Source organism: Pseudophryne corroboree, chromosome 5, assembly GCF_028390025.1.
Source record: "Pseudophryne corroboree isolate aPseCor3 chromosome 5, aPseCor3.hap2, whole genome shotgun sequence".
NCBI lineage: Eukaryota > Metazoa > Chordata > Amphibia > Anura > Myobatrachidae > Pseudophryne > Pseudophryne corroboree.
Genome location: NC_086448.1, coordinates 362516000 through 362541856, shown reverse-complemented (window position 1 = coordinate 362541856; position 25857 = coordinate 362516000). Strand labels below are relative to the sequence as shown.

Genomic DNA, 25857 nt, shown 5'->3' with positions numbered 1-25857 from the left:
GAGTAAATAATATACAGCACAGGACAGCACCACTGAACTTATATGGCAGCACCACTGGACTGGACTTATACGGCAGTACCACTGGACTGGATTTATACGCCAGTACCACTGCATTTATAAGGCAGTACCACTGGACATATACAGCAGTATCACTGAAGATATATGGCAGTACAACTGAACATATACGGCAGTATCACTGGATTTATATACCAGTACCACTGGATTTATATGGCAGTACCACTGGACATATAAGGCAGTATCAATGGACTGGATTTATACGCCAGTATCACTGGATTTATATGGCAGTAACACAGGACATATATGGCAGTATCACTGTAATTAGATGGCAGTACCACTGGATATATATGGCAGTATCACTGGACCTGATTTTTACGGCAGTACCACTGGACATATACGGCAGTATCACTGGATTTATACGGCAGTATCACTGGACTTATACAAAAGTATCACTGGACTGGATTTATACGCCGGTACCACTGGGTTTATACGCTAGTACCACTGGATATATACGGCAGTATCACTGGAATTATACGACAGTACCACTGGACATATACGGCAGTATCACTGGAATTATATGGCAGTACCACTGGACATATACGGCACTGGACATATACCACTGGGCATGGACTGATGCAGCACAACACAGCACCACTGGACTGAACTTATACAGCAGCACTGGGCAAATGGCAGCAGAGGACACCACCACTGTGACTGGACTAATGCAGCACAAGACACCACCACTGGATTGATGCAGCACAACACAGCACCACTGGACTGGACTTTTACAGCAGCACTGGACATATGGCAGCAGAGGACACCACCACTGTGACTGGACTGATGCAGCACAAGACACTACCACTGTACTAATGCAGGACAAAACAGCACCACTGTACTGGACTTATACAGCTACACTGGACATATGGCAGCAGAGGACACCACAATTGTGCGTGGACTGATGCTTCATCAGACACTACACTGGACTGAGCAGCACAAGACAGCACTGGAATCACCACCCCACTTTCCCTCACGCACAGACACTGAGGACGGAGACACGTCCTCTCGCTATACTCTCCAATTCCGGAGTGAAAATGGCGGCTACGCGCGGCTCGTTATATAGAATCCAAAACCTGCGAGAATCCGACAGCGGGATGATGACATTTTGCCGCGTTCTGGTTTCCGAGTCAGGCGGGAAAACCCAAGACAGGCTCGGATCCGGGCTCGGGTAGTGAAGTCTGGTAGGGTTCATTTCTCAGGGAACTGTACCCGCTCAACTCTAGTTTAAAGGTAAATTTTTTGAATTACCCTATTGAGCATTCCCCAAATAATCTCGGAGACTACAGTGAAGAACATTATGAACGGTTCCACCAAGATGTTGAAGATGTAGAAAGACGATACCAGGGTCGTTGGGACGTCAGCATGATGGGTGACTACTGCTGGATGATACTCAAACGACACAAAAAATCCTATAAGCGACAAAACGAAATTTTAAGCCAAAAAATAAAAAAAAGATATTAACAATTTTTTTCAATAATTATGGTTTTGTTTCTATTATTGTTTGATTTTATTGTTATTTTATTATGTAATTAAGACAAAAACAAAGTGATATCATCTACACAGTGATATCATCTACACTTCCTCGTATTTCACAATAAATATGTCAAGAACAATTAAACTTCTTGTTTTTTTTCTTAAAAATGTATGTAACCCACTTATATGTAAATGTGATATGGTAATTTTTTATATACTATTTCTTGATGTACACAGGAGTATAATTAAGAATATAAAGTTACCGTATATACTCGAGTATAAGTCGACCCGAATATAAGCCGAGGCACCTAATTTCACCCCAAAAAACTGGGAAAACTTATTGACTCGAGTATAAGCCTAGGGTGGGAAATGCAAGTCTAGCCGTACACAGCCCTCAGTGCCAGATATGCCCCCACATTGCCAGATATGCCCCCACATTGCCAGATATGCCCCCACATTGCCAGATATGCCCCCACAGTGCCAGATATGCCCTCATAGTGCCAGATATGCCCCCACAGTGCCGGATATGCCCCCACAGTGCCAGATATGCCCCCACAGTGCCATACTGCCAGATATTCCCCCACGGTGTCAGATATACCCCCACAGTGCTACATGTGCCCCCACAGTGCCAGATATGCCCTCATACTGCCAGATTTTCCCCACGGTGCCAGATATGCCCCCACAGTGCTACACATTCCCCCACAGTGCCAGATATGCCCTCACAGTGCCAGATATACCCTCATGGTGCCAGATATGCACAGCCCCCAACCCCCCCCCCCACCCCCCCACTGCCGCCGCCTGTCTCTACTCACCATTGACGGGCTATGTGTAAACGAATGAAGGGGCAGCGGAATGCGGGCAGCAGCAGGCGGTGCGGGCATCGGTGGCCGGCCTTAGGTCATACAGGAAAGTCTGCAGCGGCTGAGGAGGCGGGCGGCGCGGCGGTGCTTCAGCGAGCAGGGAGAGGGAGACGGACGGCTGCAGCAGCGTCACTGATTGATGCACCAATTACAGTGCGCTGCTGCGGCTCCCGTGTCCCCCTCCCTCCTCCCCCTCCCTCCTCCTCCTTCCCTCCTTCCCAGAGCTCTCTACGCTCTGCTCCGGAGCATCACTCGAGTATAAGCCGAGGGGGAACTTTTTCAGCACAAAAAATGTGCTGAAAAACTCGGCTTATACTCGAGTATATACGGTATTATTAAAAAATCTTTCAATACCTTAAAATTCGCAGACCTGTGTTATTAGTGTGGCTGCTGAACTCTATTTGCATCATTAGTAAAAAAAGAAGATACCGTACCAATTTGATTTTGAAAGACTGCAGATGTTTGATTTTATTTGAACTACATTTGTAATTAGTACTTTTATTTTGTATTTGGGCATGTATTTATTTGTATTTTACATGGTAAATGAGTCTTCAGTATTTATTAACAATACTGTTCAGGCATAGACAAAGTATCTTTTGTGTATATATCACGTCATTAAAGGGGATGCGGTTAAGATTCCGGCTGTCGGAATCCCAAGGCAGAATGCTGATGCCGGAATCCCGACAGGGTCAGGAGACTGACACCAGAATCCTAACAGCCAGCATCCCGACCGTTAGTATAGCGGGCGGGATAGGGTTAGGCTGCTGGTGGGGGGACGAGGGTTAGGGTTAGGCTGCAGGGACGGGGGGGAGGGGGGTAGACAGCACCAGGAGTAGGTTAGGTTTAGGCACTAAGGGGGGAGGGTTAGGGTTAGGCTGCGGGGGGCAGGGGGAGTAGGTTTAGGCACCACTGGGAGGAGGTTAGGTTTAGGCACTAAGGGGGAGGTTAGGGTTTGGCTGCAGGAAGGGAGGGTTAGGGTTAGGCTGTGGGGCAGAAGGGGTTAGGTTTAGGCACCATCGGGGTGAGGTTAGGGTTAGGCACTAAGGGGGAGGTTAAGGTTAGGCTGCAGGAAGGGAGGGTTAGGTTTAGGTGGTAGGGGAGAGGGGGGAACATACTTACCTCCCCCCTGTCAGAATTTCAATAGGTATACCAGCATCGGTATTCTGACCGCTGGCATCCCGTCCACCAGGAAATCATACTGAACCCCATTAAAGTACTACTGCATGTTGTGTACAAATTGGGGGCCTGATTTTTAGTTGGGAATAAAGCAAGAATAGAGCAGGTAACTGTGTACTTGGACAAACCATGTTGCAACGCAAGGGGTGCAGATACATGCATTTTTTTGCATGCAGGATAAATACTGACTGCTTTTGCATGTAGTAAAATGAAGATCCACTGCACTACCAATAGCAGCTGATAAAGGGGTGTCAATCCCTAGGAAATGTAGTGTTACAGAAATATATAATACACCAGCGCTGTTGCTTATTCAATCTCAATAAATGCAATTAAAAAATAGACGGACAGGATTAAAAATGATAACATAAATTTATTAAAACATATAAAAGTTAAATACTCAAGCAAAAATGAACTCTATATTAATATCACCCCCAACTGATGTTAATGCAATCGCACAAGGGGGTATATTTACAGAAATTTTGTGTTTGTCCGATTTTGTGTTTTTTTTTCTAAGTCCCAACACGGGAATTTACCAAGCACAAATCTCGGCAGTGTTTGGGCTATTCGTAATGGTTTTCACGGCTAAGTTCAGAAATACGAATGAATAGACCATCGGTCAAATGTGGCTGTTTGCTCATACAACACGGGAATTTACTATTAATTCGTATTTGGGTGTTAGTCTCTGAATGCTCAAGTGCTGGGTGTATTTTTTTGCGATTCGTTAAAAAAAGCAGCAAAAAAATAGACCTGCTTTTTCCAGGCGAGTTTGGATAATCATGCACGGATCAGGGAGATCTGTGCATAGTTATCTATGGGAAAGGGTCTGTTTAGTGTAAAAACTGGAAGAAAAATTGCGTGGGGTCCCCCCTCCTAAGCATAACCAGCCTCGGGCTCTTTGAGCTGGTCCTGGTTGTAAAAATACAGGGAAAAAATTGACAGAGGATCCCCCATATTTTAACAAATAGCATCGGGCTCTGCGCCTGGTCCTGGTGTAAAAAATACGGGGGACAAAAGACGTATGGGTACCCCGTATTTTTCACACCGGCACCGGGCTCCACTAGTCAGAGAGGTAATGCCACAGCCGGGGGACACTTTTATATTGGTCCCTGCGGCCCTGGCATTAAATCACCAACTAGTCACCCCTGGCCGGGGGACCCCTTAAATCAAGGGTTCCCCCCCTCCAGCCACCCAAGGGCCAGGGGTGAAGCCAGTGGATGTCCCCCCATCCAAGGGTGGCGGATGGGGGGCTGATAGCCATAATGTAAAAAAAAAATGTTGTTTTTTGTAGCAGAACTACAAGTCCCAGCAAGGCTCCCCCACAAGCTGGTACTTGGAGAACCACAAGTACCAGCATGTGGGGGGAAAACGGGCCCGCTGGTACCTGTAGTTCTACTACAAAAAAATACCCAAATAAAAACAAAACACAAACACTGTGATAGTACAATTTTATTAAATACATGCACACTTACACACAGACCTACTTACCTATGTTGACACAAAGCAGTCGGTCCTCCTCTCCAGTAGAATCCAGGGGTACCTGTAAATAAAATTATACTCACAACAATCCAGTGTAGATCGGTCCTCTTCTGTTTGTAATCCACGTACTTGGCAAAATAAAAAACGGGTTACCCGGACCATGCACTGAAAGGGGATCCATGTTTACACATGGGACCCCTTTCCCCGACTGGCGGACCCCCCGTGACTTCTGTCAAAGAGGGTCCCTTCAGCCAATCAGGGAGTGCCACATCATGGCTCTTTCCTGATTGGCTGTGCGCACCTAAACTGTCAGTCAGGCAGCGCACTGAAGATACAATGTCGCGCAGAGGCGCTACATTATATCCAATGGTGGGAACTTTGCGGTGTGCGGTAGACCACGAGGTTAAGTGGGGTCACTTAACCTCGTGGTCTACACAGGATTTTTTGTGAGTATAATTTTTATTTACAGGTACCCCTGGATTCTACTGGAGAAGAGGACCGACTCTTCGTGTCAACATAGGTAAGTATGTATGAATGTAAGTGTGTATGTATGTTTAATAAAATTTTACTATCAAGGTGTGTGTGTTTTGTTTTTATTTGGGTATTTTTTTGTAGTAGAACTACAGGTACCAGCGGGCCCGTTTTTCCCCTGCATGCTTGTACTTGTGGTTCTCCAAGTACCAGCTTGCGGGGGAGCCTTGCTGGGACTTGTAGTTCTGCTACAAAAAACAATATTCTTTTTTTTACACAATGGCTATCAGCCCCCCATCCGCCGCCCTTGGATGGGGGGACAGCCTCAGTGTGACTAGTTGGTGATTTAATGCCAGGGCCGCAGGGACCAATATAAAAGTGTCCCCCGGCTGTGGCATTATCTTTCTGACTAGTGGAGCCCGATGCTGGTGTGAAAAATACGGGGGACTTCAACGTCTTTTGTCCCCCGTATTTTTTACACCAGGACCAGGTGCAGAGCCCGGTGCTGGTTGTTAAAATATTGGGGATCCCCTGTCAATTTTTTCCCAGTATTTTTACAACCAGGACCGGCTCAAAGAGCCCGAGGCTGGGTATACTTAGGAGGGGGAACCCCACGCAATTTTTTTTCAGTTTTTAACCCATTCTGCACTGCTCACAATGGGGGTAATTCTGAGTTGATCGCAGCAGCAAGTTTGTTAGCAATTGGGCAAAACCATGTGCACTGCAGGGGAGGCAGATATAACACGTGCAGAGAGAGTTAGATTTGGGTGGGTTATTTTGTTTCTGTGCAGGGTAAATACTGGCTGCTTTATTTTTACACTGCAATTTAGATTGCAGATTGAACACACCACACCCAAATCTAACTCTCGCTGCACATGTTATATCTGCCTCACCTGCACTGCACATGGGGGGTCATTCCGAGTTGTTCGCTCGTTATTTTTTTCTCGCAACGGAGCGATTAGTCGCTAATGCGCATGCGCAATGTCCGCAGTACGAATGCGCCAAGTAAATTTGCTATGCAGTTAGGAATTTTACTCACGGAATTACGAGGTTTTTTCTTCGTTCTGGTGATCGTTGTGTAATTGACAGGAAGTGGGTGTTTCTGGGCGGAAACTGGCTGTTTTATGGGAGTGTGTGAAAAAACGCTACCGTTTCTGGGAAAAACGCGGGAGTGGCTGGAGAAACGGAGGAGTGTCTGGGCGAACGCTGGGTGTGTTTGTGACGTCAAACCAGGAACGACAAGCACTGAACTGATCGCACTGGCAGAGTAAGTCTCGAGCTACTCAGAAACTGCACAGAGAAGTATTTTCGCAATATTGCGAATCTTTCGTTCGCAATTTTACTATGCTAAGATTCACTCCCAGTAGGCGGCGGCTTAGCGTGTGCAAAGCTGCTAAAAGCAGATTGCGAGCGAACAACTCGGAATGAGGGCCATGGTTTTGCCAAATTGCTAAAAAAATTCCTGCTGCGATCAACTTGGAATTACCCCCAATGCACACTATGAAGCCCTGCACGGATCTCACAGATTCGGCCGGGATTCATTGTGTTTTGTCAGGCAGTGTTTTACTAATCCCTCCCGTAAAACACTGCCTGACATTACGAATCACATCGACATTCGGAAAATACGAATGTGGAAAACTCGGCCGCTTAGTAAATGACCATATCAGGATTCAAAAAGTTGCAGTAAAATGCACCCGATACCATTCGAGATCAAACACCCTTAAAAACGGCAAAAACACGAATATTAGTAAATATACCCATGGACTTTCATGATCTCACAATACTTTCTTAGCCATTTAGGGGGTCATTCCGACTCGTTCGCACGCAGAGGTTTATCGCTGCAGTACGAACGGGTCCGGAATGCGCGTGCCCAGCGGCCGCCATGTGCGTGCGTGACGTTGCCCTGTAGCCGGGTTACGTTGCGTCTAACGAAGAAAGCAGTCGCAGAGCCGACCGCAAAGAAGATTGACAAGAAGAAGGCCTTCCTGGGCGGATCCGGACCGTTGGAGACCGTTTTCGGGGAGTGGTAAGGAAAACGCAGGCGTGTACAGCAGAACGGAAGTCGGATGTCTGACGTCAAAGCCGGCTCCAGATCGTCGCACATGGTAAGAAGGTATAGGGCTGGTCTACTTCTGCTTGAAATTTTTTTACCTTAGCAGGGCTGCACAAGCGATCGCAGCCCTGCTAAGCTAAAATATACTCCCCCATAGGCGTGTACTAGTTGATCACAGCAGCAGCAAAAAGTTGCTGGCTGCGATCAACTCGGAATGACCACCTTAGTTCTTAGCCTGCGACTTCAAGCTGACTCCAGTCATCACCCACTGGAATACCTTTTGGAATTTACCCTACCTACTTTTGGAATGAGCCATATCTCCATTCATACCAGCCTGCCTTTACCTATTAGATTTAAAGTGGACCCCTGATTATTCTACATTTCTGCAGACATCTGCCAAGGGATTGCCATGAACTATCCACATGTGGGTAATATTCTACTGAACTAACTGGCTAAGAAAGTATTGTGATATCGTGAATGTCCTTATGCAACGCAATTGCATTGAAATCAGTGGGTGTGATATTAATAGAGAGTCATTTTTGCTTGAGTATTTAACTTTTATATGTTTTAATGAATTTATGTTATCATTTTTAATTCTGTCTATCTATTTTTTAATTGCATTTATTGAGATTGAATAAGCAACATCGCTGGTATATTATCTATTTCTGCTTTTGTATGTAGGCCACAAATACTGGGCAACTTTATTTTAACACTGAAATTTAGATTTCAGTTTGAACACGCCGCTCTCACATCTAAATCTATCTGCACATTGGCCCCACCTGCAGTGAAACATGGTTTGTCCAGATGCAAAGTTACTTGCTATTTCTTGCTTTATTCCCAACTCAAACAACGGCCCTGGGTAAGTAACTTTAGCATTTGCTAGTGCTACTAACACTTTCCAGTTATCCTAGAATAATTTAAGTGCATATGCTAGTCATTTACCCTAACGTAATCCTGGCACATACTGTAAACTACCTTTGCAGTGACAGTTGTATCTTGTTATGCGTCAAATAATTAAGAGTGGTGCATACAGTATAAACAGAATACTGCAGCTTTTTTCTAATTTACTATTTCTTACATATATTTGTTATTTTACAGGTGGTTTACATTACTGCTACTTTTCCTTACATTATACTATCTATATTCCTGATTCGTGGGTTCACATTGCCTGGTGCCATTGATGGACTGCTATATCTATTTACTCCAGATGTAAGTTTCTCATTTGTCATTTTTTTAAAACAATATATTTGTTTCTTGTTTCACTTGTTAAGAGTTTCATTCAGTTGATTTCTTTCAGGATAGGAAGGACCTAATTTAGGGGCCTATTTATTAAAGTATATGTGCAGCATACAGAGGTGTAGCTAGGTGCTATGGTGCCCGGAGCAAGGGTATATTTCTGCACCCCCTCCCCTGTACTGAATTGGAGGCATGTTACATTTGAAAATAAAAAATATTGAAAAATCCTAAATAGGTGACAGAGACGGTTCTAGACCTGGAGCTCAGGGTGAAAGTTTACTTTGGGCACCCATCATGTTTAAAAAAGGGACAGTGCGAAACACAAAATATAGGGGAGTGGCTTCATGGGGAAAGTGCATGGCCAAAGAATAGTACCAATTCAGATCACACTGCACAGTAGAGCCCCTTGTACACGTTACAAAACAAACAGCAGTAAAGTCGCTTATACACATTATACCACAGTAGAGCCGCTTATACACATTACACCAGAGTAGAGCCGCTTATACACATTACCCCACAGTAAAGCCGCTTATACACATTACACCACAGTAGAGCCGCTTATACATGTTACACAACACATTAGAGCTGCTTATACACTTTACACTACACTAGAGCCGCTTACGTGTTATGCCGACGTAGAGCCACTTACTCTGCAGCTTCTAATGCAGAGAGAGGTGCTGCAGCATCAATATAGAGAGAGGTGCTTAGGAGCTTGGGCAGAGAAGGGTGCTGTAACAGTCGAGCAGAGAGTGGTATAGCAGGAGAGAAGTAACCCTGCTGCACAGCTACAAACAGTGAGACACACAAAGAGGATGGCAGAGTTCTAGCATGTGCTGACTGTCAGTGTCTCCTGCTGTTTTTTGTGGCTTGCCCTGTCTTCTAGTCTGAGCCAGTGTGTGCCCCTCTGCTTCTTCTCCTCTTGCTCTGTGGCTCCCTGTACAGCGGCCTGCAGTATAGCGGGCAGAAGGAGGGGTGAGCAGGTGGCGGCGGTGTGCACTCTAACTTTTCCAGCACCTGGAGCTCGCACTCCACCAGAGCCACCCTCACTACACCCCTGGCAGCATATCCCCAAGATCTAACAAGGAGGGACCATAGCAGAAATCCGCTACACTCCCTCCATTTCTGACCACAGCTACAATCCCCACAGGTTTCCATGGGGGATGATGTGCCGCCAGATTTACCATGCTACGAAAGGCAAAGATGGAGTTAGCCTTTAGTAGATTCTTCAGGAGAGGGGGCAAAGCTAAGGGGCAATAAGAGGGCAAAGGAGGAAGTAATGTGATCACAATGCAATCAAATTACTTATTTCTGATCGTTGGGATGGGCTCCTATCTGAACCCCTGTCACAGTGACTCAGAAATGATGCATCCTGACAAAAAAGGGATCCTTTTTGCCGCAAACTGCATCAATAAGGAATCCTTATTATGAGGGTTGGCCACAGTTTATAATAAATATGCCCTTTAATGCTAAGAGTTAATCCAGGAAGATGTTGTAGACTAAAATATGCAGGCATAGTAGTGATGGGAGACTTTAACTATCCCGAGATAAACTGGAAAATCAATTCATGTGATACTGCTAGGGGCAATATGTTTTTAAACATGCTAAATGATAATTACTTAGTTCAATTAATCGAGGAACCAACTAGGTACAATGCAATCTTAGACCTGGTATTAACTAACAATGGGGAATTGGTATCAAATATTGAAGTAGGAGAGCCCATAGGTAACAGCGACCACAATATGGTCACATTCAATATCAGTTTTCATAAGCAGTCCTATACTGGCTCAACTAGGACTCTAAACTTTAGCAAAGCCAACTTTGACATGATGAAGGAAGCGTTAAGGGACATTGAATGGGAAATTCTGTTTCAAGGAAAAAATACTACAGAGAAATGGAATGTATTAAAATCACTGCTAATTAATAATACTCATAAATTTATTCCCACCAGCAGCAAAAAAAGGAATAAAAATCCCAAACCAATGTGGTTTAACAAAAATATAAAAGAATTAATGGACAAAAAAAGACGAGCATTTAAAAAATACAAATCTGAGGGGGATGCGGAGTCATTTCAACACTATAAGTACTGTAACAAAATATCAAAAAAGGAATAAGAGCGGCGAAAGTAGAAACTGAAAGACTAGTAGCAAAGGAAAGCAAAGCGAATCCCCAAATATTTTTTTTAAGTACATCAACAGTAAGAGACTAAAGAAGGAGAGTACAGGCCCTTTAAAGGACAAGAGGGGAGTCTTAATCAAAAATGATAATGATAATTATAATAAACAAACTAAACAAGTTTTTTTCAACGGTATTTACCAGAGGACCAAATGCTGGGTCTAACACAAAATCTCAACAAAGATAATGTCCCACTGCTAAATGCTTATTTGTGTGAGGAGGTAGTCTGTGACCGATTAAAAAAGTTAAAGATTAATAAGTCACCTGGTCCCGTTGGAATTCACCTGAGGGTTCTTATGGAGCTGCAGCCTGAACTAGCAAGACCTCTATTTTTGATCTTCATGGATTCAGTTAAATCGGGTATGGTTCCCAAGGACTGGCGTATAGCGGAGGTAGTGCCAATATTTAAAAAGGGGAGCAAAGCTGAACCAGGTAATTATAGACCAGTTAGTCTTACATCTATAGTGGAGAAAGTACTGGAAGGTATTCTAAGAGACAGTATTCAAAATTTCCTTGAAGCAAATAAGGTCATTAAAAGGAACCAACATGGATTTGTGAAGGACAGATCATGTCAGACCAACTTACTTGGCTTTTATGAAACCGTAAGTGCGAACCTGGATCAGGGTAAGGAGGTGGATATAATCTTTTTAGACTTTGCCAAAGCTTTCGACACTGTACTACACATGCGTTTTATCTACAAGCTACAAAAAATAGGGCTAGGGAGCACAATATGCACTTGGGTCAGTAATTGGTTAGATAATAGGGAGCAGCGCGTTGTGGTCAATGGATCATTTTCAAAGTGGTGTGCCACAAGGGTCTGTACTTCGACCTCTTTTGTTCAACATTTTCATCAACGACCTAACAGTAGGTCTAGAGAGCATGGTGTAAATTTTCGCAGACGATACCAAATTGTGTAAGGTTATAAATATGGAGGGGGATGCCAAGTCTCTTCAGAACGACTTAACTAAACTGGAAGCATGGGCAGCAAAATGGAGAATGAGATTCAACACAGACAAGTGTAAGGTACTGCACTGTGGGGGCAAGACCAAAAATTACACCTACATACTAAATGGGGTAATATTAGGGGATTCTGTACTGGAAAAAGACTTAGGGGTTCACATAGATCACAAATTAAGCAGCAGTACCCAAAGTAGGAGTGCAGCAAAGAAGGCTAGTAAGATATTAGCATGCATAAAATGGGGAATTGATGCAAGGGACGAGAGTATTATACTCCCATTATATAAATCACTAGTGAGGCCACATCTTGAATACTGTGTGCAATTTTGGGCACCATATTGCAAAAAGGATATCCTGGAGCTAGAAAAGGTTCAGAGGCGGGCGACCAAACTAATCAAGGGCATGGAGATGCTGGAATACGAGGAAAGGCTTGCAAGGCTAGGCATGTTTACATTGGAAAAGAGGACTCTAAGAGGGGACATGATTAACATCTACAATTATATAAGGGGTCAATACACAGAGCTTGGGAGGGACCTGTTTTCTATAAGATCAGCACAGAGAACACGTGGTCACTCGCTTAGGTTAGAGGAGAGGAGTTCCGCACATTGAGGCGAAAAGGTTTTTTCACAGTAAGGACAATACGTGTCTGGAATTCCCTGCCTGAGAGAGTAGTAACTGCGGACTCAGTCAACACCTTTAAGAATGGGCTAGATACATTCCTATTGGATAAAGATATTCAGGGTTATGGTGCGTAGGCACGCTTTATAGTTAATTTAACTAGTCCTAACATAAAAATAACTAGTCCTATAATAAGACTGCATAGGAGACCACAAATAGGTTGAACTCGATGGACAATTGTCTTTTTTCAACCTTAGTTACTATGTTACTATGTTATATTAGAGATGGGAAGGGGCTCATCTCAAAGGCTGGCACTGTGTGTTACATATAATATTAGGCCAAAAAATAGCATTTGCACCATCTATATTGCAACATGGTTTGTCCAGGTACAAATCTGCATGTTTTGGAGCTATAGTTGAAGATAAGTCATTGAACTACAATACAGTAAATTTTTATTTTTTGCCCATATGCAGAGTTGTATGCATTTTTGTGGCAGACTACCCCTAATGCTTAGTTTCATAGCCATCATTACCAGTGTACACTTGCACCAACACCCTATCCTTTGCGTCCACAGTGATATTTATGCATGCGCACAATTCTGAAAATCCACTGACACACCCTCAGCTTTGTCTGAGTGAGAAGCAGTTATATCCCAGTTTAGCCTACTCAGGTGCAAATAAAATGCATATAGCTGTCCATCATCCTTACTTGCGTAGGCTTGGTTCCATTGTATGTACTTCTGCACCTATGTGGCCAGCGCATCTGCGAGCCATGGGGGCACTGGGAGGGATCTGACTGGACACCTCTCAGGGATTGTTGCGGTGAGAAGCCCACAGGCTTGTATTAGGTAGTTTTGTGTTTTGGTTTTGGATTCGGTTCCGCGGCCGTGTTTTGGATTCGGGCACGTTTTGGCAAAACCTCCCTGAAAATTTTTTGTCGGATTCGGGTGTGTTTTGGATTCAGGTGTTTTTTTTACAAAAAACCCTCAAAAACAGCTTAAATCATAGAATTTGGGGGTCATTTTGATCCCATAGTATTATTAACCTCAATACCCATAATTTCCACTCATTTCCAGTCTATTCTGAACACCTCACACCTCACAATACTATTTTTAGTCCAAAAATTTGCACGGAGGTCGCTGGATGACAAAGCTCAGCGACCCAAGTGGCCGACACAAACACCTGGCCCATCTAGGAGTGGCACTGCAGTGTCAGACAGGATGGCCGATTTAAAAAATAGTCCCCAAAAAGCACATGATGCAAAGAAAAAAAGAGGTGCACCAAGGTCGCCTGATGTCTAAGCTAAGCAACCCAAGTGGCCGACACAAACACCTCGCCCATCTAGGAGTGGCACTGCAGTGTCAGACAGGAGGGCCAATTTAAAAAATAGTCCCCAAACAGCACATGATGCAAAGAAAAAAAAATGCGCACCAAGGTCGCTGGATGGCTTAGCTAAGCGACCCAAGTGGCTGACACAAACACCTGGCCCATCTAGGAGTGGCACTGCAGTGTTCAGACAGGATGGCACTTCAAAAAATAGTCCCCAAACAGCACATGATGCAAAGAAAAAAAGAGGTGCACCAAGGTCGCTGGATGGCTAAGCTAAGCGACCCAAGTGGCCGACACAAACACCTGGCCCATTTAGGAGTGGCACTGAAGTGTCAGACAGGATGGCACTTCACAAAATAGTCCCCAAACAGCACATGATGCAAAGAAAAAAAGAGGTGCACCAAGGTCGCTGGATGGCTAAGCTAAGCGACCCAAGTGGCCGACACAAACACCTGGCCCATCTAGGAGAGGCACTGCAGTGTCAGACAGGATGGCACTTTAAAAAATAGTCCCCATACAGCACATGACGCAAAGAAAAAAAGAGGTGCACCAAGGTCGCTGGATGGCTAAGCTAAGCGACCCAAGTGGCCGACACAAACACCTGGCCCATCTAGGAGTGGCACTGCAGTGTCAGACAGGATGGCACTTCAAAAAGTAGTCCCCGAACAGCACATGATGCAAAGAAAAAAAGAGGTGCACCATGGTCGCTGGATGGCTAAGCTAAGCGACCCAAGTGGCCGACACAATCACCTGGCCCATCTAGGAGTGGCACTGCAGTGTCAGACAGGATGGCACTTCAAAAAATAGTCCCCAAACAGCACATGATGCAAAGAAAAAAGAGGTGCACCAAGGTCGCTGGATGGCTAAGCTAAGCGACCCAAGTGGCCGACACAAACACCTGGCCCATCTAGGAGAGGCACTGCAGTGTCAAACAGGATGGCACTTCAAAAAATAGTCCCCAAACAGCACATGATGCAAAGAAAAAAAGAGGTGCACCATGGTCGCTGGATGGCTAAGCTAAGCGACCCAAGTGGCCGACACAAACACCTGGCCCATCTAGGAGTGGCACTGCAGTGTCAGACAGGATGGCACTTCAAAATATAGTCCCCAAACAGCACATGATGCAAAGAAAAAAAGAGGTGCACCAAGGTCACTGGATGGCTAAACTAAGCGACCCAAGTGGCCGACACAAACACCTGGCCCATCTAGGAGTGGCACTGCAGTGTCAGGCAGGATGGCACTTCAAAAAATAGTCCCCAAACAGCAAATGATGCAAAGAAAAAAAGAGGTGCACCAAGGTCGCTGGATGGCTAAGCTAAGCGACCCAAGTGGCCGACACAAACCCCTGGCCCATCTAGGAGTGGCACTGCAGTTTTCTAGTGAAAGGATGAGTGCTTCCATCCTCATGTGAATCTGAACCACTAGACATGAACATAGGCCAGGGCCTCAGCCGTTCCTTGCCACTCCGTGTCGTAAATGGCATATTGGCAATTTACGCTTCTCATCAAACGCTTTTAATTTAGATTTTTGGATAATTTTACTGAACTTTTGTAGTATACTTGACGACACAGAGGTAGAGCATTGGACTACTGTACCCTACTGCTATACTTGTGGTCCGCAAAATTCTGCACTGTCCTCCTACTATATACTGTGCACAACTACAATGCAGCACAGGTATGGATGGATAGTATACTTGACGACACAGAGGTAGAGCAGTGGACTACTGTACCGTACTGCTATATATATACTGGTGGTCAGCAAAATTCTGCACTGTCCTCCTACTATATACTGTGCACAACTAAATTGCAGCACAGGTATGGATGCATAGTATACTTGATGACACAGAGGTAGAGCAGTGGACTACTGTACCGTACTGCTATATATATACTGGTGGACAGCAACATTCTGCACTGTCCTCCTACTATATACTGTGCACAACTGAAAAGCAGCACAGGTATGGATGCATAGTATACTTGACGACACAGAGGTAGAGCAGTGGACTACTGTACCGTACTGCTATATATATACTAGGGATGAGCGGGTTCGGTTCCTCGGAATCCGAACCCGCCCGAACTTCATGTTTTTTTACACGGGGCCGAGCGACTCGGATCTTCCCGCCTTGCTCGGTTAACCCGAGCGCGCCCGAACGTCATCATCCCGCTGTCGGATTCTCGCGAGGCTCGGATTCTATCGCGAGACTCGGATTCTATATAAGGAGCCGCGCGTCGCCGCCATTTTCACACGTGCATTGAGATTCATAGGGAGAGGACGTGGCTGGCGTCCTCTCCGTTTATAGAGAAGAGAGTGAGACAGTAGAGAGAGACACAGTAGTAATTTTGGGGAGCATTAGGAGGAGTACTAGTTACTTGCTGAAGTGATAGATAGTGTGACTGTATATTATCTGACTTGTGGGGGAGACACTGACAGTGGGGAGCAGTTAGAGTCTGAGCGCAGGACTCAGGAGTACATATAACGTACAGTGCACACTTTTGCTGCCAGAGTGCCACACTGCCATTGTGACCACACTGACCACCAGTATAATATATATTGTGATTGTCTGCTTAGGAGTACTACTTGCAAGTTGCTGATAGTGTGACCAGTGACCTGACCACCAGTCACCACCAGTTTAATATATATATATATATATATATATAAATATATAATTGTATATAATATATATATATAATATTGAATACCACCTACCCGTGGGTTTTTTTTTTCTTTCTTCTTTATACATACTACTATAGTAGCTTACTGTAGCAGTCTGCGGTGCTGCTGAGCTGACTGTGTCCAGCAGGTCCGTCATCAGTCATTACATAATAAATATATATACCTGTCCGGCTGCAGTACTAGTGATATTATATATATATATATATATATATATTGATTTCATCTCATTATCATCCAGTCTATATTAGCAGCAGACACAGTACGGTAGTCCACGGCTGTAGCTACCTCTGTGTCGGCAGTCGCTCGTCCATCCATAATTGTATACCACCTACCCGTGGTTTTTTTTTTTTTCTTTCTTCTTTATACATACTACTATAGTAGCTTGCTGTAGCAGTCTGCGGTGCTGCTGAGCTGACAGTGTCCAGCAGGTCCGTCATCAGTCATTACATAATAAATATATATACCTGTCCGGCTGCAGTACTAGTGATATTATATATATATATATATATATATATATATATATTGATTTCATCTCCTTATCATCCAGTCTATATTAGCAGCAGACACAGTACGGTAGTCCACGGCTGTAGCTACCTTTGTGTCGGCAGTCGCTCGTCCATCCATAATTGTATACCACCTACCCGTGGTTTTTTTTTTTCTTTCTTCTTTATACATACTACTATAGTAGCTTACTGTAGCAGTCTGTGGTGCTGCTGAGCTGACAGTGTCCAGCAGGTCCGTCATCAGTCATTACATAATAAATATATCTACCTGTCCGGCTGCAGTACTAGTGATATTATATATATATATATATATATATTGATTTCATCTCCTTATTATCCAGTCTATATTAGCAGCAGACACAGTACGGTAGTCCACGGCTGTAGCTACCTCTGTGTCGGCAGTCGCTCGTCCATCCATAATTGTATACCACCTACCCGTGGTTTTTTTTTTTCTTTCTTCTTTATACATACTACTATAGTAGCTTACTGTAGCAGTCTGTGGTGCTGCTGAGCTGACAGTGTCCAGCAGGTCCGTCATCAGTCATTACATAATAAATATATCTACCTGTCCGGCTGCAGTACTAGTGATATTATATATATATATATATTGATTTCATCTCCTTATCATCCAGTCTATATTAGCAGCAGACACAGTACGGTAGTCCACGGCTGTAGCTACCTCTGTGTCGGCAGTCGCTCGTCCATCCATAATTGTATACCACCTACCCGTGTTTTTTTTTTTTTCTTTCTTCTTTATACATACTACTATAGTAGCTTACTGTAGCAGTCTGCGGTGCTGCTGAGCTGACAGTGTCCAGCAGGTCCGTCATCAGTCATTACATAATAAATATATATACCTGTCCGGCTGCAGTACTAGTGATATTATATATATATATATATATATATATATATTGATTTCATCTCCTTATCATCCAGTCTATATTAGCAGCAGACACAGTACGGTAGTCCACGGCTGTAGCTACCTCTGTGTCGGCAGTCGCTCGTCCATCCATAATTGTATACCACCTACCCGTGGTTTTCTTTTTTTTCTTTCTTCTTTATACATACTACTATAGTAGCTTACTGTAGCAGTCTGCGGTGCTGCTGAGCTGACAGTGTCCAGCAGGTCCGTCATCAGTCATTACATAATAAATATATCTACCTGTCCGGCTGCAGTACTAGTGTGATATAATATATATTGATTTCATCTCATTATCATCCAGTCTATATTAGCAGCAGACACAGTACGGTAGTCCACGGCTGTAGCTACCTCTGTGTCGGCAGTCGCTCGTCCATCCATAATTGTATACCACCTACCCGTGGTTTTTTTTTTTCTTTCTTCTTTATACATACTACTATAGTAGCTTACTGTAGCAGTCTGCGGTGCTGCTGAGCTGACAGTGTCCAGCAGGTCCGTCATCAGTCATTACATAAATATATATACCTGTCCAGCTGCAGTACTAGTGATATTATATATATATATATATATATTGATTTCATCTCATTATCATCCAGTCTATATTAGCAGCAGACACAGTACGGTAGTCCACGGCTGTAGCTACCTCTGTGTCGGCAGTCGCTCGTCCATCCATAAGTATACTAGTATCCATCCATCTACATTGTTTACCTGAGGTGCCTTTTAGTTGTGCCTATTAAAATATGGAGAACAAAAATGTTGAGGTTCCAAAATTAGGGAAAGATCAAGATCCACTTCCACCTCGTGCTGAAGCTGCTGCCACTAGTCATGGCCGAGACGATGAAATGCCAGCAACGTCGTCTGCCAAGGCCGATGCCCAATGTCATAGTACAGAGCATGTAAAATCCAAAACACCAAATATCAGTAAAAAAAGGACTCCAAAATCTAAAATAAAATTGTCGGAGGAGAAGCGTAAACTTGCCAATATGCCATTTACCACACGGAGTGGCAAAGAACGGCTGAGGCCCTGGCCTATGTTCATGGCTAGTGGTTCAGCTTCACATGAGGATGGAAGCACTCAGCCTCTCGCTAGAAAACTGAAAAGACTCAAGCTGGCAAAAGCACTGCAAAGAACTGTGCGTTCTTCGAAATCCCAAATCCACAAGGAGAGTCCAATTGTGTCGGTTGCGATGCCTGACCTTCCCAACACTGGACGTGAAGAGCATGCGCCTTCCACCATTTGCACGCCCCCTGCAAGTGCTGGAAGGAGCACCCGCAGTCCAGTTCCTGATAGTCAGATTGAAGATGTCAGTGTTGAAGTACACCAGGATGAGGAGGATATGGGTGTTGCTGGCGCTGGGGAGGAAATTGACAAGGAGGATTCTGATGGTGAGGTGGTTTGTTTAAGTCAGGCACCCGGGGAGACACCTGTTGTCCGTGGGAGGAATAGGGCCGTTGACATGCCTGGTGAAAATACCAAAAAAATCAGCTCTTCGGTGTGGCAGTATTTCACCAGAAATGCGGACAACATTTGTCAAGCCGTGTGTTGCCTTTGTCAAGCTGTAATAAGTAGGGGTAAGGACGTTAACCACCTCGGAACATCCTCCCTTATACGTCACCTGCAGCGCATTCATAATAAGTCAGTGACAAGTTCAAAAACTTTGGGCGACAGCGGAAGCAGTCCACTGACCAGTAAATCCCTTCCTCTTGTAACCAAGCTCACGCAAACCACCCCACCAACTCCCTCAGTGTCAATTTCCTCCTTCCCCAGGAATGCCAATAGTCCTGCATGCCATGTCACTGGCAATTCTGACGAGTCCTCTCCTGCCTGGGATTCCTCCGATGCATCCTTGCGTGTAACGCCTACTGCTGCTGGCGCTGCTGTTGTTGCTGCTGGGAGTCGATGGTCATCCCAGAGGGGAAGTCGTAAGCCCACTTTTACTACTTCCACCAAGCAATTGACTGTCCAACAGTCCTTTGCGAGGAAGATGAAATATCACAGCAGTCATCCTGTTGCAAAGCGGATAACTGAGGCCTTGACAACTATGTTGGTGTTAGACGTGCGTCCGGTATCCGCCGTTAGTTCACAGGGAACTAGACAATTTCTTGAGGCAGTGTGCCCCCGTTACCAAATACCATCTAGGTTCCACTTCTCTAGGCAGGCGATACCGAGAATGTACACGGACGTCAGAAAAAGACTCACCAGTGTCCTAAAAAATGCAGTTGTACCCAATGTCCACTTAACCACGGACATGTGGACAAGTGGAGCAGGGCAGGGTCAGGACTATATGACTGTGACAGCCCACTGGGTAGATGTATGGACTCCCGCCGCAAGAACAGCAGCGGCGGCACCAGTAGCAGCATCTCGCAAACGCCAACTCTTTCCTAGGCAGGCTACGCTTTGTATCACCGGTTTCCAGAATACGCACACAGCTGAAAACCTCTTACGGCAACTGAGGAAGATCATCGCGGAATGGCTTACCCCAATTGGACTCTCCTGTGGATTTGTGGCATCGGACAACGCCAGCAATATTGTGTGTGCATTAAATATGGGCAAATTCCAGCACGTCCCATGTTTTGCACATACCTTGAATTTGGTGGTGCAGAATTTTTTAAAAAACGAAAGGGGCGTGCAAGAGATGCTGTCGGTGGCCAGAAGAATTGCGGGACACTTTCGGCGTACAGGCACCACGTACAGAAGACTGGAGCACCACCAAAAACGCCTGAACCTGCCCTGCCATCATCTGAAGCAAGAAGTGGTAACGAGGTGGAATTCAACACTCTATATGCTTCAGAGGTTGGAGGAGCAGCAAAAGGCCATTCAAGCCTATACAATTGAGCACGATATAGGAGGTGGAATGTACCTGTCTCAAGCACAGTGGAGAATGATTTCAACATTGTGCAAGGTTCTGCAACCTTTTGAACTTGCCACACGTGAAGTCAGTTCAGACACTGCCAGCCTGAGTCAGGTCATTCCCCTCATCAGGCTTTTGCAGATGAAGCTGGAGGCATTGAAGGAGGAGCTAAAAGGGAGCGATTCCGCTAGGCATGTGGGACTTGTGGATGGAGCCCTTAATTCGCTTAACAAGGATTCACGGGTGGTCAATCTGTTGAAATCAGAGCACTACATTTTGGCCACCGTGCTCGATCCTAGATTTAAAACCTACCTTGGATCTCTCTTTCCGGCAGACACAAGTCTGCTGGGGTTCAAAGACCTGCTGGTGACAAAATTGTCAAGTCAAGCGGAACGCGACCTGTCAACATCTCCTCCTTCACATTCTCCCGCAACTGGGGGTGCGAGGAAAAGGCTCAGAATTCCGAGCCCACCCGCTGGCGGTGATGCAGGGCATTCTGGAGCGACTGCTGATGCTGACATCTGGTCCGGACTGAAGGACCTGACAACGATTACGGACATGTCGTCTACTGTCACTGCATATGATTCTCTCACCATTGAAAGAATGGTGGAGGATTATATGAGTGACCGCATCCAAGTAGGCACGTCAGACAGTCCGTACTTATACTGGCAGGAAAAAGAGGCAATTTGGAGGCCCTTGCACAAACTGGCTTTATTCTACCTAAGTTGCCCTCCCACAAGTGTGTACTCCGAAAGAGTGTTTAGTGCCGCCGCTCACCTTGTCAGCAATCTGCGTACTAGGTTACTTCCAGAAAATGTGGAGAAGATGATGTTCATTAAAATGAATTATAATCAATTCCTCCGTGGAGACATTGACCAGCAGCAATTGCCTCCACAAAGTACACAGGGAGCTGAGATGGTGGATTCCAGTGGGGACGAATTGATAATCTGTGAGGAGCGGGATGTACACGGTGATATATCGGAGGATGATGATGAGGTGGACATCTTGCCTCTGTAGAGCCAGTTTGTGCAAGGAGAGATTAATTGCTTCTTTTTCGGTGGGGGTCCAAACCAACCCGTCATTTCAGTCACAGTCGTGTGGCAGACCCTGTCACTGAAATGATGGGTTGGTTAAAGTGTGCATGTCCTGTTTATACAACATAAGGGTGGGTGGGAGGGCCCAAGGACAATTCCATCTTGCACCTCTTTTTTCTTTCATTTTTATTTGCGTCGTGCTGTTTGGGGAGTGTTTTTTGGAAGGGCCATCCTGCGTGACACTGCAGTGCCACTCCTAGATGGGCCAGGTGTTTGTGTCGGCCACTAGGGTCGCTTAGCTTACTCACACAGCTACCTCATTGCGCCTCTTTTTTTCTTCTTTGCGTCATGTGCTGTTTGGGGAGTGTTTTTTGGAAGGGCCATCCTGCGTGACACTGCAGTGCCACTCCTAGATGGGCCAGGTGTTTGTGTAGGCCACTAGGGTCGCTTAGCTTACTCACACAGCTACCTCATTGCGCCTCTTTTTTTCTTCTTTGCGTCATGTGCTGTTTGGGGAGTGTTTTTTGGAAGGGCCATCCTGCGTGACACTGCAGTGCCACTCCTAGATGGGCCAGGTGTTTGTGTCGGCCACTAGGGTCGCTTATCTTACTCACACAGCTACCTCATTGCGCCTCTTTTTTTTCTTCTTTGCGTCATGTGCTGTTTGGGGAGTGTTTTTTGGAAGGGCCATCCTGCGTGACACTGCAGTGCCACTCCTAGATGGGCCAGGTGTTTGTGTCGGCCACTAGAGACGCTTAGCTTACTCACACAGCTACCTCATTGCGCCTCTTTTTTTCTTCTTTGCGTCATGTGCTGTTTGGGGAGTGTTTTTTGGAAGGGCCATCCTGCGTGACACTGCAGTGCCACTCCTAGATGGGCCAGGTGTTTGTGTCGGCCACTAGGGTCGCTTAGCTTAGTCATCCAGCGACCTCGGTGCAAATTTTAGGACTAAAAATAATATTGTGAGGTGTGAGGTATTCAGAATAGACTGAAAATGAGTGGAAATTATGGTTTTTGAGGTTAATAATACTTTGGAATCAAAATGACCCCCAAATTCTATGATTTAAGCTGTTTTTTAGGGTTTTTTGAAAAAAACACCCGAATCCAAAACACACCCGAATCCGACAAAAAAAATTCGGTGAGGTTTTGCCAAAACGCGGTCGAACCCAAAACACGGCCGCGGAACCGAACCCAAAACCAAAACACAAAACCCGAAAAATTTCAAGTGCACATCCCTAATATATACTGGTGGTCAGCAAAATTCTGCACTGTCCTCCTACTATATACTGCGCACAACTACAATGCAGCACGGGTATGGATGGATAGTATACTTGACGACACAGAGGTAGAGCAGTGGACTACTGTACCGTACTGCTATATATATACTGGTGGTCAGCAAAATTCTGCACTGTCCTCCTACTATATACTGCGCACAATTAAAATGCAGCACAGGTATGGATGCATAGTATACTTGACGACACAGAGGTAGAGCAGTGGACTACTGTACCATACTGCTATATATATACTGGTGGTCAGCAAAATTCTGCACTGTCCTCTTACTATATACTGCGCACAACTAAAATACAGCACAAGTATGGATGCATAGTATACTTGATGACACAGAGGTAGAGCAGCGGACTACTGTACCGTACTGCTATATATATACTGGTGGTCAGCAAAATTCTGCACTGTCCTCCTACTATATACTGCGCACAACTAAAATGCAGCACAGGTATGGATGGATAGTATACTTGACGACACAGAGGTAGAGCAGTGAACTACTGTACCGTACTGCTATATATATACTGGTGGTCAGCAAAATTCTGCACTGTCCTCCTACTATATACTGCGCACAACTAAAATGCAGCACAGGTATGGATACATAATATACTTGACAACACAGTGGTAGAGCAGTGGACTACTGTACCGTACTGCTATATATAAACTGGTGGTCACAGCAAAATTCTGTACTGTCCTCCTACTATATACTACAATGCAGCACAGATATGGAGCGTCTTTCAGGCAGAGAACGTAGATATTTTCAGCACACTGAGCACAGATATTTGCAGCACACTGAACACAGAAACTGAGAGACCGAAACCACGTCCTCTCGTTATCATCTCCAAAGCACCAGTGAAAATGGCGACGACGCGCGGCTCCTTATATAGAATACGAATCTCGCAAGAATCCGACAGCGGGATGATGATGTTCGGGCGCGCTCAGGTTAACCGAGCAAGGCGGGAAGATCCGAGGCTGCCTCGGAACCATGTAAAATGGGTGAAGTTCGGGGGGGTTCGTATCCCGAGGAACCGAACCCGCTCATCACTAGTATTAGGCAATGTTATCTGTAGAAGAGATTAGTAATCATGTCCAAAACTTTCTGGAGCTTGGTGGAAGACATCATTTTCTGAGGTTTGACCTCATTTTTAGCATTAATGCATCCCGACTAAGGTGAGACGTATCAAACCTTAGATAAAGATAAAGTGGAGAGAGATAAAATAGCAACCAATCAGTTTCTGTCATTTTACTAGAGATGTGCGGCTGGCACTTTTCGTGTTTTGTGTTTTGGTTTTGGTTCTAATTCCACTTTTGTGTTTTGGCTTGGTTTTTCCAAAACCACCCTTTCGTGTTTTGGTTTTGAATCTGGATGATTTTTGAAAAAAACATAAAAACATCTAAAATTACAGAATTTGGGGGTAATTTTGCTCTTACGGTATTATTTACCTCAATAACAATCATTTCCACTCGTTTCCAGTCTATTCTGAACACCTCACACCTTACAATATTGTTTTTAGGCCTAGAAGTTGCTGTATGACTAAGCTAAACGACACAAGTGTGTGGCAAACACCTGGCCCATCTAGAAATGGCACTGTAGTTAAAGACAGGATGGTACTATTCAAAAACTAGTCCCCAAACAGCACATGATGCAAAGACAAAAATAGGCGCAATTAGGTAGCTGGATGGCCAAGCTAAGCGACACAAGTGTGCGGCACAAACACCTGACCCATCTAGGAGTGGCACTGCAGTTACAGACAGGATGGCAGATTTAAAAAATAGGCCCCAAACAGCACATGATGCAAAGAAGAAGAAGAGGTGCAATGGGGTTGTTATGATTCCAGCACTCCTGGCCAGAGGAGATCTTATGACAATGACCGGAGCACTGGAATGGAATGCTGGGAACGGGAGCAGGAAAGAATAATAGCCCCTGGCGCCCTAACTCTGTTGTCTCACCCGTGCTATCGGAAATCCCTTGCGAGACTATGGTTTCTTGAGCCCTTGGCAGCCGCGTTTGAAGGGCGGATTATGTCTGCCCAACTCCGATGCCCCCCGGTCTTAATGAGAGACAAAGGGAAATCCGAGGCAGGATGATAACAAGAGGACCTCTAGCTAACAACAGGCCACGGGCTACAAGCTAACTAAAAAACCTAAAGTATGTGCGGAAAAACCGCCAGGGAAAAGGACAACCAAAATCCACTTGTCCAATACTCCTACCCGGCACCGCCGGATACCAGAGTGGACCTGTGGAAGCGGAACCCTCCGCAAAATGCTCCAAACACAAATAATAAAGGGTAAAGCGGCCGAGCCGCTACACACGGCAGAGCCGCAACTCACGAACACCACTGGATGTTAAACGGTGATCGGTCAGGACTCCAGGGACGAGATGATAACTCCCGAGTACAGGACTTCAGAGGACTGGAACGACCGGATACAGCAAGACTGGAAACAGACTCTCAGCAAACAAAGACAGCATGCAGGAAGCTATTACCGGCGTCTGTGAGAAGCCCTGAGAGTGTATTTAAACAGGAGTCCTCCAATCAGCTGCTGACAGAGCTGATTAGAATGAATGCCGTGCAGCTGCCTTGCTGCACGGCCAGAGATCAGGTGCACCTATTAATTAAACAGGACCCAGCAACGGGGAACGCGGTCCGCCAGTGGCGTCCCCGTTGCTAGGGTCCGTGCGGCTCAGCGCGCCCGGCGTCTAGC

At 45.2% G+C, this 25857-nt stretch overlaps 1 protein-coding gene across 1 annotated transcript in view; it reads left to right on the top strand.

Annotated features, from left to right (window-relative positions):
* The window catches only part of LOC134929601 (sodium-dependent neutral amino acid transporter B(0)AT3-like), a 219403-nt gene that overhangs the window by 70435 nt on the left and 123111 nt on the right, over positions 1-25857 (top strand). Inside the window, exon 5 of the mRNA XM_063925188.1 lies at positions 8683-8793. Within this exon, the coding sequence (XP_063781258.1) occupies positions 8683-8793 (111 nt within the window). The remainder of the gene's footprint in view (positions 1-8682; positions 8794-25857) is intronic.